The sequence below is a fragment of the Neoarius graeffei genome, chromosome 13 (genome assembly GCF_027579695.1).
Source record: "Neoarius graeffei isolate fNeoGra1 chromosome 13, fNeoGra1.pri, whole genome shotgun sequence".
Lineage (NCBI taxonomy): Eukaryota > Metazoa > Chordata > Actinopteri > Siluriformes > Ariidae > Neoarius > Neoarius graeffei.
The window spans coordinates 8,475,004-8,492,581 of record NC_083581.1 but is presented as its reverse complement, the minus strand read 5'-3'; the positions used below and the strand labels follow the sequence as shown (position 1 = coordinate 8,492,581).

Genomic DNA, 17,578 nt, shown 5'->3' with positions numbered 1-17,578 from the left:
TTTACCTAGCAGTAACAACAAAGCAAAGATTATGATCCCAATGGCAGTAAGGCTCAGCCCTGCAGTCATGTATCTGCGAACATCGCAGCTGGGTGTGATGCTGCAGTTACACACAGTGACGGACAGGTTTTGGACTAAACCAAAGCCCTGGCTGTCGGATATTTTGACCTGAAACTCATAAGGGCCTGAATAGACGTTCTTCTCTCGGATTAGGTTCACAGTTGTGCCTGCAGAGAGATCAGAGAATATATTTTCTTTATGTCACATTAATTCATCATTTTGATTTTTGTACAAGAACAGTAATTAATTGTTTAATATGATACAACTTGTTTTTCTTCCATTATGTCTTAGAATTTGACTTAAACTGTGCATAAATAAATAGCTAGTATTTTTCTATTAAATTATGTTTAATAAATATTTAAAAAAAAAGAAAACTGAAAGATTGGAGTGCTTTTGGTCATAGAGCTCTGTAGTTTTGTAAAGTACAGCCACAATCAGAAAAAGTTGAGACGGTGTGGAAAATGAAAATAAAACAAGAAAGCAGTGATTTCTAAATTTAATTTTGTTAGGACTTGGACTGTTTTGGCCTCTAGAGGCCGCTGTTATTTCCTTTTCGTGTCTTGTTTATTTTGGCCTCTAGAGGCCGCCACTGTTCCTGTGTTTTGTGTTAATTGCCTGTTAGTCCTAATTATCTTCACCTGTGTCCTTAATTAGTTTGTGTATTTATACCCCTGAGTTCAGTCCTCTTGTCACGGAGTCTTTGTGCTGTTATGTTTTTCTCCAGTTTCCTTTGTACTGTGTTTTGTGGATCTTCTGAGCTTTTGCATTTTTGCCTTTTTCTTTTTGAATTATACTCTTTGTTTTTGTTTTTTTTTGTTTTGCCCTGGATTGTATATAGTGTACATAGTATAAATAAACCTTTTGTTACTTTTTCTACTTCTGCCTCACGCCTCTGCATTTGAGTCATTCCCCTGGTGGCCTAGTGGGGGTTTGCTGGATCATCACACCAACGAACCAGGTTCGAATCCCAGCAAAACCCTAACAGAAAGATTCCGTCATGACCGACTCAGCAGAGGCTGCTTCAACTGTCTACCCGGCCAACCTTCAGGGAATTATGGCAGCTTTGACATGCTTCGGAGCGACCATGGACGCTCATGGACGTACGCTCACCAGCCAAAGTGAGGCCCTTGCTCGCCACGAGGAACTGCTTCAGCAAATTGGGAAAACCCTGGCACAGCTGACATCTCTGCCTGCATCTCCTGATCCAGCTCCTGCTCCAGTGCCTCCTGCCATGCTGCCTTCTTCACCTCGTGAACCCAGCCTTCCTGCACCACAGAGGTATGACGGCAAGCACAGTGAGTGCCGAGAGTTCCTTACCCAGTGTCAACTCACCTTTGAGCTTCAGCCTACCACCTACACTACGGATCGCCGCAAGATTGCCTTTGTGATCACCTTATTAGCTGGTAAGGCGCGAGCCTGGGCTACTGCTATCTGGCAAAGACAGGGACCTGAGTGCTTTGATTTCCAGCTGTTTTCTGAAGAGATGCTTCGGGTCTTCGATCAGGCAGACATCAGTACCGACGCAGCCAGAAAGCTCATGTCCATCCGGCAAGGAGGAAGCGTCGCAGATTACGCCATCTCGTTCCGAACACTCGCAGCAGTAAGTGGATGGAACGAGACTGCCCTGGTGTCAGCCTTCCACCATGGTCTGTCTGACCCCATCAAGGACGGTCTGGCCTCTATTGGATGCCCAAGTGACCTCGAAACCCTCATCTCACATGCTATTCGTCTGGACAACAGGATGAGAGAACGCCACCAAGCCTTGAGCCCCCCCAGCCTCCCTACCTCTACCTGGAGACCATCTACCTCCTTCAGTGACTGTCCAGAACCCATGCAAGTGGGTCGTACTCGCCTCTCCGCATCTGAGAGGGAGCGCAGAAGGAGGGACAAGTGCTGCATCTACTGTGGCAAGCCTGGTCACTTCCGAGCATCATGTCCCAAACTCTTGGGAAAAGGACCGCCCCGTCCAGCCGAGGGAGGGTTGTGACGGGGCCTACCCTCTCTCCCAGACTCCCTGGTCAAGGAATCTACATCCCGGTCTCCATCTCCTGGGGTGAGTCTGTCCACTCTTGTCAAGCTTTGATAGACTCAGGGGCGGCTGGGAACTTTATGGATATTCACTTCGCCCAAAGTATCAATGTTCCGACTGCACCTCTTGAAGTCCCACTGTCTGTGTCTGCCCTCGATGGCCAAGCGTTAGGTGATGGAAGAGTCACCCAAGTTACTTCTCCAGTCTTCCTCCAGTCTAAAGGTCACAAGGAAGAAATATCCCTGCACCTGATTCCTTCACCTGAGTTCCCAGTTATTCTAGGCCTTCCTTGGCTTATTCGCCACAACCCTCGCATAGACTGGGTAACAAGCCAGGTTGTGGAATGGGGCCCTGCATGCCATGCCTCTTGTCTGCTCTCTAGCTCTCCTGTGTCTCCTGCCGAGCCCCCTGATCTCACCGAGTTATCTCAAGTTCCCACAGAGTACTGGGATCTCAAGGAAGTATTCAGCAAGAGCAGGGCCGCCGTTCTTCCTCCGCACCGGGCCTACGACTGTGCCATCGACTTGCTCCCTGGGACTACCCCTCCTCGTGGTAGACTGTTTTCCCTCTCTCAGCCAGAACGCAAGGCTATGGAGGAATACCTCAAAGACGCCCTGGTCTCTGGGTTCATTCGACCCTCCACCTCACCTGCTGGTGCCGGCTTCTTCTTTGTCGGCAAGAAGGATGGGGGGCTTCGACCATGTATTGACTACAGGGGCCTGAACAAGATCACTGTGCGCAACCGATATCCCCTTCCGCTGATGTCCACTGCTTTCGACCTGCTCCAAGGCGCCACCGTCTTCACCAAGTTGGACCTACGGAACGCATACCACCTCATCCGTATCCGACAGGGAGACGAGTGGAAGACTGCCTTTAACACCCCGTCTGGGCACTACGAATACCAGGTGATGCCCTTCGGACTCACCAACGCACCAGCTGTTTTTCAGGCCCTAATCAACGACGTCTTAAGGGACATGATTAACCTGTACGTCTTTGTCTACCTCGATGACATCCTTATCTTTTCCAAGACCATGCAGGAGCACCGCCACCATGTCCGCCAGGTTCTCCAGAGGCTGCTACAGAACAATCTGTTCGCCAAGGCCCAGAAATGCGAATTTCATGTTCCCGAGGTCTCCTTTCTGGGATTTATTGTACGGACAGGCCAACTCCAAATGGACCCTGCCAAGACCCTGGCCGTCCGGGACTGGCCTACTCCCAAGTCCGTTAAGGAGGTTCAGCGGTTCTTAGGATTCGCTAACTTCTACCGCAAGTTCATCAGGAACTTCAGTTCTGTGGCAGCACCCATGTCAGACCTCACCAAAGGGACAGGTGGATCTTATGGCTGGTCTCCTCAGGCAGAAAAGGCGTTCAAAGACCTCAAGGCCTGCTTCTGCACGGCACCCATTCTGGTCCTCCCGGACACCTCCCAACCATTCATCGTGGAGGTGGACGCCTCGGACAGTGGTGTCGGCGCGGTACTCTCTCAACGTTCGGAAGGAAAGCTGCACCCCTGCGATTACTTCTCCCACCGCCTGAGTCCTGCGGAGTCCCGGTACGATGTGGGGGATCGAGAACTGTTAGCGGTCAAACTGGCCCTTGAGGAGTGGAGGCACTGGCTGGAGGGAGCGCAACATCCATTCCTGGTTTGGACTGACCACAAGAACCTGGAGTACCTCCAGCAAGCCAAGAGACTGAACCCTCGACAGGCTAGGTGGGCCCTGTTTTTCAGTCGGTTTGACTTCACCCTCTCGTACCGTCCCGGCTCCAAGAACACCAAACCTGACGCACTGTCCAGGCTGTTCTCTGCCACTTACAGGGAGAATGAAGTCGGGCCTATTATCCCGGTGTCCCGGATTGTGGCCCCTGTCCGCTGGGGTATTGAGGAGGCTGTTCGACGAGCCCAACGCCAGGACCCCGGTCCTGGGACGGGGCCACCGGGCCTCTTGTACGTCCCACATCAAGCCCGGGCCAAGGTTCTCCAGTGGGGTCACTCTTCCCCTCTCACCGCCCACCCGGGAGCTCGGAGGACCCTGGACTTCCTGAAAAGACGCTTCTGGTGGCCTAACATGGAGCAGGAAGTAAGGTCATTTGTCCTGTCCTGTGAGGTTTGCACCAGAACCAAGAACCCACGACAGCGTCCCCAGGGTCTCCTGCATCCTCTGACCATTCCCCGGCGTCCCTGGTCCCACGTGGCAGTCGACTTCATCACGGGTCTCCCTGAGTCACAAGGTAACATGGTCATTTTGGTCATTGTTGACAGATTCTCCAAGGCCTGCCGCTTCATACCTCTGTGCAAACTCCCCTCTGCTCTTGAAACAGCGAAACTTATATTTAATCATGTCTTCCGAGTCTTTGGTCTTCCACAGGACATCGTCTCAGACCGAGGGCCCCAGTTCTCCTCCCGAGTGTGGCATGGGTTCTGCAAGGTCATCGGAGCCACTGCCAGCCTCTCCTCTGGGTTTCACCCACAGTCCAATGGTCAGACGGAGAGGCTCAACCAGGACCTGGAAACCACCCTGCGAGGCCTGGCTATGGATAACCCGACATCGTGGAGCACCTGGCTGCCATGGGCAGAGTACGCCCACAACACCCTGCAGTCATCGGCCACCAAGCTGTCGCCATTCCAGTGCCAATTCGGGTTCCAGCCACCTCTGTTCCCGGACCAGGAGGAGGACGCGGGGGTGCCCTCGGTCAACCAATATGTGAGACGGTGTCGCAAGACCTGGAGCAAGGTCAGGAAGACCCTCATACAGACCTCCAGAACCAACCAGACTCAGGCCAACCGCCATAGAAGACCTGCACACACTTTCCACCCTGGGCAGCGGGTTTGGCTGTCCACTAAGGACCTTCCGCTGCGGGTGGAGAACCGCAAGCTTGCTCCTCGCTACATTGGCCCCTTCAAGGTGGTGCGCAGGGTGAACCCTGTCTCCTACCGGCTCCAGTTGCCCCGGACTCTGAGGATCAACCCCACTTTCCATGTTTCCCTGTTGCGGCCTGTACTGACGTCTACGTATGCCCCTGCCCCTAGGAACCCCCCACCCCCCCGCATCTTCCAGGGGCAGACTGTGTTCACTGTGCATCGCCTGCTTGACTCCCGCCGGGTCCGCGGCGGGTTGCAATATCTGGTGGACTGGGAGGGCTATGGTCCTGAGGAGCGCTGCTGGGTTCCTGCTCGGGATGTCCTAGATAAAGAACTGTGTCGGGACTTCCATTCGGCCCATCCGGATCATCCTGGGAACGTCAGGAGACGCTCCTAGAGGGGGGGGTCCTGTTAGGACTTGGACTGTTTTGGCCTCTAGAGGCCGCTGTTATTTCCTTTTTGTGTCTTGTTTATTTTGGCCTCTAGAGGCCGCCACTGTTCCTGTGTTTTGTGTTAATTGCCTGTTAGTCCTAATTATCTTCACCTGTGTCCTTAATTAGTTTGTGTATTTATACCCCTGAGTTCAGTCCTCTTGTCACGGAGTCTTTGTGCTGTTATGTTTTTCTCCAGTTTCCTTTGTACTGTGTTTTGTGGATCTTCTGAGCTTTTGCATTTTTGCCTTTTTCTTTTTGAATTATACTCTTTGTTTTTGTTTTTTTTTTTGTTTTGCCCTGGATTGTATATAGTGTACATAGTATAAATAAACCTTTTGTTACTTTTTCTACTTCCGCCTCACGCCTCTGCATTTGAGTCATTCCCCTGGTGGCCTAGTGGGGGTTTGCTGGATCATTACACCAACGAACCAGGTTTGAATCCCAGCAAAACCCTAACAAATTTGACTTGTATCTCACTGGATATGGTATAAACACAAGGTATTTCATTTTTTCTCTGGTTGACTTCATTTCATTTGTTAATATACATCCATTCCTTCATTTCAGGCCTGCAGCATATTCCTAAAAACAGTCATCATTTATTTCTTTATCCCTTTTCACAATAGACACTGTTGCAAAACAGCTTTACAGAAAAATAAAGACTGTAAACATATGAACTAATAATTTTATCTCATCTCATCTCATTATCTCTAGCCGCTTTATCCTTCTACAGGGTCGCAGGCAAGCTGGAGCCTATCCCAGCTGACTACAGGCGAAAGGCGGGGTACACCCTGGACAAGTCGCCAGGTCATCACAGGGCTGACACATAGACACAGACAACCATTCACACTCACACCTACGCTCAATTTAGAGTCACCAGTTAACCTAACCTGCATGTCTTTGGACTGTGGGGGAAACCGGAGCACCCGGAGGAAACCCACGCGGACACGGGGAGAACATGCAAACTCCGCACAGAAAGGCCCTCGCCGGCCACGGGGCTCGAACCCGGACCTTCTTGCTGTGAGGCGACAGTGCTAACCACTACACCCTCATGTCGCCCGGTATGAGTCTATATATATATATATATATATATATATATATATATATATATATATATATATATATATATATATATATATATATATATATATATGGAGGGACTATGTCTCTCGGCTGGCCTGGGAACGCCTCGGTGTTCTTCCCGAGGAGCTGGCCGAGGTGTCTGGGGAAAGGGAAGTTTGGGCTTCCCTGCTTAGACTGCTGCCTCCGCGACCCGGTCCCGGATAAAGCGGAAGAAGACGAGACGAGATGTGTGTATAAAAATTTAATGCATGCTTATCTGTTTTTACACACTTGATTACTGTAGCTTCATAATTGCCAGTTTATGTAAATTGCAGTATTTTGATTGGAGTTTCTATTCATTTTACATTGCATGCTTTTAGCAGACACTCTTATCTAGAGTGATGTATAACACACCCAACACAGCTTGGGGAGCAGGTGCCTTGCCAAAGGGCAGTTCAGCTATTACTGTTGGTTCAGGGAATCAAACCAGTGATCTTTTGGTCCCAAAGCTACTTTTCTAACCATTAAGCCATGACTTCCCCTTTAAGCTATGGCTTCTGCTCCTATCATTTCTGAGTGAGATGTTTAAGATATTTTAACATTTTCTTTTAAGCTGATTGCACACTTTCAGCCTTTTTTTTTCTTGTTGCAGACTAATTTTGGGGATCTGGGACAAAAATGGGGTCAAATTTATTGTGCATCCAAATTGTGTCATATAAATATAGCTTTCTCAGCTTATAGGATATCGCAAATGTGCTGATATTTTCAAGCATGTTTGAAACTGTAGGCAGTAAGCACTGTGTAATTGCCTCTACAACATACAACCCTTCCTCCACATTTTCCACTTATTTCCATTTTTTTCTGTTTCCTTGATTTTTGTCAGAGGCAGATGCTAGTTAGATAATTTGCCTCGCTCGTAATAACTTTTTGTTATTGCTAGAACCTATTTCTTTGCTCTTGTGGTTATGGGAAGCACCAAGCTGTTAAGGTAATCTTGGTAAATTAGAATCCTCACATCTCTTATTAGCCAAAGATAATTAAAAATTCATCCATCTAATCATCCGTTATCTGTATTTCTTATCCATCAGGGCCATAGGGGAAGCTGGAGTCAATCACAGCTGACTTTGGGTGAATGGTGGGGTACATCCTGGGCAGGTTGCCAGTCTATCTGGCTAACTAATGAAAAATCATATTCAAGTCCACAAAATCGAAATTTCTGATCATTTGGGTCTTAGAATGCTTCCAAATTTGCAGCCTTGAAATCATGCTACATGTATATTGTTATCCCAATTTTAGGTGAAAAGCAGTGATGGGGCGGCACGGTGGTGTAGTGGTTAGCGCTGTCGCCTCACAGCAAGAAGGTCCTGGGTTCGAGCCCCGGGGCTGGCGAGGGCCTTTCTGTGTGGAGTTTGCATGTTCTCCCCGTGTCCACGTGGGTTTCCTCCGGGTGCTCTGGTTTCCCCCACAGTCCAAAGACATGCAGGTTAGGTTAACTGGTGACTCTAAATTGACCGTAGATGTGAATGGTTGTCTGTGTCTATGTGTCAGCCCTGTGATGACCTGGCGACTTGTCCAGGGTGTACCCCGCCTTTCGCCCGTAGTCAGCTGGGAAAGGCTCCAGCTTGCCTGCGACCCTGTAGAAGGATAAAGCGGCTAGAGATAATGAGATGAGATGAATGAAGCAGTGATGGTGTCAAATGTTTACCAGAGTTTGGTTCGATTCTCCATTTTCCCTTGACATCTCCCAGGAGCTCGTAGTGGAATGGTGCACTGTATGGTTGAAGATCCAGATCTACAGCAGTGATGTTAGTCTTGGTTTCCTTGTCTGACAAACACATATTTGCTTTGTTCACTGCCAACAGTGGTACATTATCATTCTCATCTAAAAGATGGATGACCAGCGTCCCTGTACCTGTTAGTGAAGGTTGAGCTGTCGGTAAAATGGGGGAGAAGAACAAATTCGTCATTATGTTGTCTATGGAGTGTAGTCCATTCAAATCGAGGGGTCAGAAAGAGCATTTTATTCAAGATCTGCTCTTACCCTGTGGGCATCTGGTTAGAATCCTGTAAAAAGCCTAAGAGGAGTCTTGGAAAATAAATTGGAACAAGCCTACATGGCCAACAAAGACCATTCAAACCCATGAACTTCATGAAAAGTTTGATGATGACAATTAAAACATTTAAAATAAAAACTAAAAAACATATTTTCAACCTGAACCAGGATTTACTTTTAGCACGTTGAATTGATTGCTGGTCTTATATTTGATTATAAATACATGTGAATAGCATCCCCCCCCCCTTCTTCTGGGATGCTTTTTTTCTTCTGTTTTCCCCCCCTTCTTTTAAGAGCTCTCTCATCATATTTGACTGAATTTCTGGATGTTGTTGATATTTGGCATTCGCTTTGCATGGTAGGCACAGCTATGAACTGTGTTTACCGATGTTGGTTTTCTGAGGGGTTCCTGAGCCCATGTAATCATATCCTTCATACAGTCAGGTCAGTTTTTATGCATTGCTGCCTGAGGGATTGAAGGTCATGGGCATTCAGTGTTTGTTTTTAGCCTTGTCCGTTACATGCAGAGATTTCTCTGGATTCTCTCAATCTTTTGATGATATTATGGATTGTTGATGGTGAAACCCCTAAATTCTTTGCAGTTGTACATTGAGAAACGTTCTTAAATTGTTGGACTATTTGTTCACACAGTTTCTTGCAAAGTGGTGGATCTTGCATCATCCTTGCTTGTGAAAGTCTGAGCCTTTCCAATTACCAGTTAACATGTTTACCAAAAGAATGCTGCAAACAGGTGCTTTTTGAGTATTCCACAACTTTCCGTGTCTTTTGTTGCTTTTGTCCCAAGTTTTTTGGAGCATGTTTCAGGCATCAAATTCAGATTGAGAGTATATTTACAAAAAGTTTCAGTTTGAACATGGAATACCTTGTTTTTGCTTTATATTCATTTGAATATAGGTCAGAAAGGGTTTTCAGATCATTGCATTATGTTTTTATTTACATTTTACACATTTTCCCAACTTTTTTTGGAATTGGGGTTGTAGATTGTTGATAAAAAAATATCTGAGAAAACCAACATAAGAATTACACTGACAATTGGTGGATGCTGTTATCTAAAATGACTTCCAGTTGAGCTTGGGAGAATAATGAAGATGAAGAATAATGGCATTGCTCAGAGGCACAACAGTAGAAGCTTGAATGTGCTGGGGTTTGAATTCACAGCCTTCTGGTCAACAGCTCAAAACTATTGAGGTCCAACTTGTTAGTACTTGCAGTATATCAAAAATAAAAGTCAAAGAATCACTCTTACTGTTTCTTACCATTTTCCACAGCATGCATGATGACACTGTAGCCACTGTTGTTCACAAATGGTGATTCTCTGTCCATAAGCTTGGCCACAGAAACTTTGCCAGTTTTTGGATCTACAGTCACCCAGTTATCTTTATCTTCTCTTTTCACAAAGCTAGAAGAAATACAGATATTGAGATGGTATAAATATCCAGTTGCAGTTCTTGGTAATTAATTCCTTTGAACATTTGGATCCTAGTGTACTATGCATTTTTAATTGTTGTTTTAGATCAGGTATGGACAAACCTGGGCCCAGAATCTGGCCTGGCAACCACTTGATGTGTTTAAAAAAAAAAAAACAAACTACAAATAAGCCAATATTTCTCACTTGACTACAGACAAAAGCTGAGCCAATTTAGGATTTGTCAGAAAACATGGGTGGCATAGTGGTATAATGGTTAGCACTATCGCCTCCCAGCAAGAAGGTTCTGGATTTGAGCCCAACGGCCAATGGGGGCCTTTCTGTGTGGTGTTTATATGTTCTCCCTGTGTCTACGTGGGTTTCCTCTGGGTGCTCTGGTTTCCCCCACAGTTCAAAGAAATGCAGTTAGGTTAACATGGGGCAGCCTTAGGCTGAGGTGCCCTTGAGCAAGGCACCTACCCCCCAACTGCTTCCCGGGCACTGTTAGCATGGCTGCCCACTGCTCTGGGTATGTGTGTGTGTGTGTGCTCACTGCTTATGTGTGTGTTCACTGCTTCAAATGGGATAAATGCAGAGAGGAGTTTCACAAGTGTACTTGTGATGAATAAAGTTCTTCTAATTAAAATCCTGTGTGTATGTCACATTTTAGCAAAAATATTTTTGTCACACTCACAAATTGTACACATTTCTCAATTTCTACAGCCAGAATTATTTTATGGTTTTAAGAGTCAAGCACACAGTTATGATAAATGTTGCTCCACTTACTGAAATAAACCTCCAGATGACACATCTGGGTCGATGGCTGTAAGGGTGTAAAAGGAGGTTCCTACTTTTGTATTCTCCCTGATCATTGTTACTTGAATAGGTGGTACAAATTTTGGTGGTTCGTTGATGTCCTCAACAAAAATTGTGACTGGGTAACGCTTAGGTGCACCTGTGCTGGACCCTTCAGCAGAAGTCTCTATGTCCCATAAACTTTGCGGAGGACGTTTTTTCACCTTACAGAAGAAGTAGGGCACTTCATTTTCCACACTGATTGACACATTTTTTGAAGTTTGCTTCTCATAATCCATTGCCTATTTAGAAAAGCAAAAAATTAAAATTAACAGGTATGGACAAATTAAATAAGACAGCTCTAATTGTGCATAATGTTTTGAAATGTACAGAAAAAAAAATTCTAGAAAATGAACTTCAGCAGTATCCATTTCTGCAGCTATAGCTGTCAAATTAAATTGCATAGATTTGTGGTGGTCTGGGAAAACTCATTGGATGTCACTGTGGCACTCGTTGGCAAGTTCTGGAAAACTTACAAAAGATAACATATGATGTTGACTGTAATTGTTTTTCTACCAATACTATGGTTTGACATTTCTACTTAAAGAAAATTTCCTTGTAACCTTATAATCCTGGTAACCAGATTTTAAAACACTATAAATTATAGTGGTTTACATAAATATTTACTGCCCTTGAAACTTTATACAGTTTGCAGTTTAATGACCTGGAGCTGAAATGGACTTAATTGGGAACATGTCATGAATCTTGAATGTACACAAAATAACCCGCAATATGTGAATGGGGACATTCAGTACAGTTTACTAAATTAATTACAACTAAAACTCATGGAAATATTCACCCCATTGCTGGGAAACCCCATAAGTTGCTATTATAAGACACATAAATTATTCAGTGTAGTTGACCAGTGTGCAGAGTTTGTTAGAAAAACAAAACAAAAAACCTAAACTTACAGCACAATTAAGGCTATCAAAAGACTATCAAAATCAAATATCAAAAGAAGCCTTGGCCGAAGTTCTGTAAAATTATTAATCAGGGTTATATTCCATTCACCCATCCATTATCTGTAGCCGCTTATCCTTTTCTACAGGGTCGCAGGCAAGTTGGAGCCTATGCCAGATTACTATGGGCGAGAGGCAGGGTACACCCTGGACAAGTCACCAGGTTATCGCAGGGCTGACACAGAAACACAAACATTCACAGCTACAGTCAATTTAGAGCCACCAATTAACCTAACCTCCATATCTTTGGACTGTGGGAAAAACCAGAGAACCCGGAGGAAACCCACACAGGGAGAACATGCAAACTCCACACAGAAAGACCCAAACTGGCCACTGGGCTCGAACCAAGGACCTTCTTGCTGTGAGGTAATAGTGCTAACCACTACACCACCATACCACCCAAGGTTATGTTCTCAATAAACAAACAAATAAATAAATAAATAGATAGAATATCCCATGGACCATTAAATCAAGAAATTGCAAAAATGGAAAGCATTTGGCATAAAATGCCTCAGCCTAGAGAATGATGTCCCCTGTATGAGAGTGTCAGAGAGACTAAGAGACCATGGGTAACACTAAGCATTATGCTACCACCACATTTAAATGTGGAGGTTCTCAGGCCAAAGCCAAAAAGTTATATTTTTTCACTTGTCTACTGAATATTCATCTGAGTATGTCTTTTGGCAAACACTAAAAGTAATTTCATATGGATCACCACCCATAAAGCACAGCTTTTTGGAGCACTAGCATTGTGGTTATCCTAGTGAGGATTTTTCCAGCTCCTTCAGTTACTCTTGATTGAATGAAGAAGAAATGGCCTTTATATATCATATCCCAGTTAGTCTGGTTAACACCAGACCATATCACAAGTGAAATATGGTCTGGAATCCGCCTATTGAATTTCTCGTAGGGGAGGTGTGGTTTACGATTGTCAATGGCCGTTTATTGGACGTTGCGAATGTCTATCATTTGGCGTATACGTAGCCCATGGCCAATCATGGCAGTTGTACCCAGTGACGTAGTTAGAGCGACGAAGAGGCGAAAGACTGTAACGCCAAACGCTGTTCTTTTTTTTAAAACAAACTTTCGCTCTAAACTTTTCAGAACAGTGTCTAAAGCTTGATCGAAAGTTTGGTTCGTATCGCTCGCCGCCATGTTAAATGTGATCCGTAAACAGTCCCAAATAAACTACAAGCTTCCGTTTGTCGAATAGTACGCGTCACCGTCTTTCCACCCCTCCCCACTCTCTGATTGGCTCCCTAACTCAGGCGAGCCTTTAGACCATAGTTTCCATGCTGTCTTTTCAGATCGGAACAATTGTGCAAAGCAGCATGGGATTTCCCAGGCTATATCCCAGTATGTTTGGATGCTGGAGGACAAAGAGCTGGGTCAGCCATGATCAGGCCCGCCGACAGGGGGGGGACAAACGGGTATGTTGTCCCGGGCCCAGGAATGGGGAAGGCCCAGAACTGGGCTCTCATGAAGTTGTGATTATTTTATTTCATTTCAAAATAGGGCTGCACAATTAATCGAATTTAATCGAAAATCGCGATTTTGGCTGCCACGATTAAATTAAATGAAAATCGCGATTTATTTCCATTTAAAATGCGAGCTCTGCTGCATATCTGATCAAGCACTTTTTGACCAGTACTCCGCCAAACCATTAGGGGGCGAACCGACGCATGTAAGGTTTCATTACTCCGCCTAAATAAGCAAGCAAGCCAAGTGCGCAGAGCTTCAGTGCAGCGGTATCTTCTTCAAGGGGTGATAGCGTGAGAGGAGGTAACAGATTGAGCGTATTTAGCACTGGAGGCAATGTTGTGACCTGCCTTCGCTCATGTTTAAAGCCAGAGCATGTTGATAGGCTGGTCTTTCTAGCTAAAAACTTGTAGGCCTCAGTATAATGCTATGTAATTGTTGCAATTGAGTTTTCAGTTCCTTCATCCTTTGGTAATTTCTTGGATAAATTTCATTTAGACTATTTGTCATTTGGAAATCAGAATTTCTCTTTTAAATTTCATTCTGCACTGAAAGCTGTTTATATTGTTTGAATATCTCATCTCATTATCTCTAGCCACTTTATCCTTCTACAGGGTCGCAGGCAAGCTGGAGCCTATCCCAGCTGACTACAGGCGAAAGGCGGGGTACACCCTGGACAAGTCGCCAGGTCATCACAGGGTTGACACATAGACACAGACAACCATTCACACTCACACCTACGGTCAATTTGGAGCCACCAATTAGCCTAACCTGCATGTCTTTGGACTGTGGGGGAAACCGGAGCACCCAGAGGAAACCCACGCGGACACGGGGAGAACATGCAAACTCCACACAGAAAGGCCCTCGCCGGCCCCGGGGCTCGAACCCAGGACCTTCTTGCTGTGAGGCGACAGCGCTAACCACTACACCACCGTGCCGCCGTGTTTGAATATAGTGAAATAAAATTTAAGTGATTTCCCTAATATCAAGAATAATCGTGATTAATAATCGTGATTACAATTTTGATCAAGATAATCGTGATTATCATTTTTTCCATAATTGTGCAGCCCTATTTCAAAATGTGTTGATTTGGGGGAGAAATGTGCTATATTTGCATTCAATAAATGATTTCTAGATCTTTTGCCTTTATTGTCTTTGAAAAAGGCGTCAAGAACCCCCTACCACCCCTAATGCAAAAATGGTTTGGTCTGACTCTTTGATTAAGGGGAAAAAAATGACATCGTTCGATCATAGCGCTTCGACAATCAGCGTGCGTGCCATTTGCCAACATGCACAAGTCAGGAGCACAGAAAAGAAAAGAGAAAAAGAGAGGAAGAAACCAAGAGACTCAGGGGCTCACTGCATAAATATTTTAAAAAAGATTCGGATGATGCAGCAGGTACTAGCAAAGGCAGTGGGGCAGCTGAGCCAGGTAAGACACGGCCAACTTTTTCCAGCCCCGTAAAGTAACCCCAACCAAGGCACGCGCGGCACGCAATTCATGTTACAAACGAGGGGAGAGCAAGTCACACTGAACACCATATCAAACGCACAGGGCACTGAATCATTTCATAACCACAACGGCTTAATAACATTGTGTTTCATATATCTGATTGAAGCTAAGAATATTCACATTAGCCCGCAATCATATCCCGCCGTTTCTCGAGTGGTGTGTTCTTCTCTGCTTTTCACACTGGACAGTACGCACGCTCAGTATACTATGTTCGCCCCCAGCCCTGCCCAAAATCCCCCGTCCATCGCTGCTCCTTCAAGAGCACCCCAATCGCGTGATTATAGTAGACTATCCACGAGTTTAGGAAGGCATTGCGGGGGTTGTCGCATGAAGGCTTGGGGCGTAACGGAATACATTTAATGGCGTTTGGCGGGGGGGCCCATTCAGAGCATTCTGTCCCGGGCCCAGCCAAAGCTGTCAGCGGCCCTGGCCATGATACACCACCCTGGAGTAGAGAGGAGTTAAGGCCCAACAGAGAGTTAAGGCCCTAAACCCAACAATAGGGGTTTCTGGGCTTGAAACCCCAGCTTCCTGATCAGTAACCCAGAGCTTTAATCATTGAGCCACCACAGCCACACCTGCCTGCCTGGTCACTGACATATAGTGGACAGCTTCCTCTAGCCAGAACCCAGTTCAGTATTATGGGCTGTTTTATGAATTGAAAGTTATTAATTAAAGTAGATTTAAATAATAATCCCTTTTTTAATTCAGTTACAGGTTGTAATATTATAAAATATGTAAAATTTAGAACTACATATATTAGAAATTGTACAATTTGATCATGTGAAGTGATTTCCCAGGCCTCCCCACATACATGCAATGAGTTTCACTGTGTATGCTGTCTATGAACATACCATAGACAACATAGATGAGAAGATGACTGGTTTCTAGCTTGCAGTTTGTCAAAAAAAAAAAACAACTAAGTACCTTTACAACAGTCAGGATTCCTTCATTAGTGTTGGGGTCGGTTTGGATTTTAAAATAGTTTTCCTTATCTCCATGAAGGGTGAATTTAGCTTTCCAGGCTGGTGAACCTGGACTGTCTTTGTCACTGACATTCAAGCGCAGAACTTCCACTCCACTATCTCGTTCTTTTATTGTTCCATTACCCTGAAAAAAAAAGATTATTATATAAAAGTCTGAAATATCAAAATCAAGCTTTTAGTTTGTTAGCTTAAAGGGTACCTGCACCAAAAATAATCATAGGCTAGAAATGCTACACATTTTGCACAAATACATTCTGATGACCCTGTATTGTCACACTGTGTTGCATAAAGCAGTGCTTTAAAATTCTTTTGTATTCTCGTTCACTTAAGTTCCACTTCAGAGCGCTGCCATATTGCCATTTTGTGGCCAGTGTCAAACATCAGCATGACAAAGAATCAATGATAGTATTTTTTGATAGACTCACTGATAGTATTTCTATCACTGATAGAATCATTCATGTATCTTGATTGGCTCACTGCTCCTGACACTACGATGTAACAAAATGTACAAAACATTGTTGAAAAATGGTGGAGTGCAATGTGTATGGTCACAAAAACAATAAACAGGGTAATAAGGGAAAGCATTTTTTCTGTGTTCCATTGCCGACAACTGAGCAATGTATATAACTTGCTCAACAGTGGCTACACAATTTGGGAATAGGTCACACTTTGGAAACACTCTCATTTGGTCAAAATTTTGTTGATTGTGAGGACCATTTTGAGGCCGATTGCTCTGAAAGGAATCTACAGGCTGAGCTCTTGGGCTACACAGGTCACATTAGACTCAAAACCTGTGTTGTGTCAGCAATATTTCCATCCACAGCATCCACAGAAAGGGGATTCAGGCCATGTAAGCCAATTAGCTAGAAGAAATGCAAGAAAGGTATAACATTTAATATATTAATTCACTTGTAATATAAATTAGAGAGACTGTTAAATCTAGATCTAAGCTTCAGTCAAAAATGCTGCCTTGCTTAAAAAAAATAGTGTTGCTTCACTGTCAAATTTTCAGTGTCAAGTTAAATGAAGGCACTTCCTAAAAGCAGAGCTCCCAAGGAGTGTAAAATGTGTTATTAAATAGCCCCACATTTTTTTAAAGCAAATTAAAAATAAATGCTGGATAAAAACCCATCTATCTTATGAAAATGAAGATACAAATTTCATTGTCCGATGGTCAAGTGTTTATGAAACACATTGCCTTGCACTTGCGATTGGGTAACGTATGGTCGTAAAAGCCATCCAAAATCAGGTTGATGCTTTAATATATTCTCTTAAGTATGGAGCTTTGCTCCATTTGCTTCACGTACAGGGAGCTCCACTAATATTCTCTGAAGTATGGAGCCTCACTCCACGCACGGGGAGCTCCACTGTAAAGTCACACTCAGCTTCGAGCTGTCATTAGCCTATATTATGACCATAAAAACTATTGTGACATATTGCATGCCTATACCTGCTTTCACACACATCATAAATAAATGGGCTTTATATCTAGTATGGACACACACATGCACATTAACACACACACTACACTGAGTTTCTATATATACTAGGCTGCTTACAGATCTGTGAGTTCTCCATCTGGTGCTTGCCCTCTCACATGCCTGGTTGTCATGGCCTATATACAGGCCATTTCCAGTGCAGGCTTGTGTTCAATATCTGTTTCGAAACCGTTCATCCATGAAACAGTGCAGTGACTGTGCCTGTATTATCTCATCTCATTATCTCTAGCCGTTTTATCCTGTTCTACAGGATCGCAGGCAAGCTGGAGCCTATCCCAGCTGACTACGGGCGAGAGACGGGGTACACCCTGGACAAGTCGCCAGGTCATCACAGGGCTGACACATAGAGACACACAACCATTCACA

At 44.8% G+C, this 17,578-nt stretch overlaps 1 protein-coding gene across 4 annotated transcripts in view; it reads right to left on the bottom strand.

The window, feature by feature from the left end:
• LOC132896399 (cadherin-like protein 26) overlaps positions 1–17,578 on the bottom strand; it is a 45,605-nt gene that overhangs the window by 13,305 nt on the left and 14,722 nt on the right. For 2 of the 4 annotated variants that reach the window (XM_060937199.1, XM_060937198.1), the window contains exons 7-11: positions 15,655–15,837; positions 10,708–11,018; positions 9,773–9,915; positions 8,148–8,372; positions 6–227 (exon numbers count right to left, since the gene is read on the bottom strand). In XM_060937199.1, the coding sequence (XP_060793182.1) occupies positions 6–227; positions 8,148–8,372; positions 9,773–9,915; positions 10,708–11,018; positions 15,655–15,837 (1,084 nt within the window). The remainder of the gene's footprint in view (positions 1–5; positions 228–8,147; positions 8,373–9,772; positions 9,916–10,707; positions 11,019–15,654; positions 15,838–17,578) is intronic. The other 2 variants (XM_060937200.1, XM_060937201.1) reach the window with 2 other exon arrangements.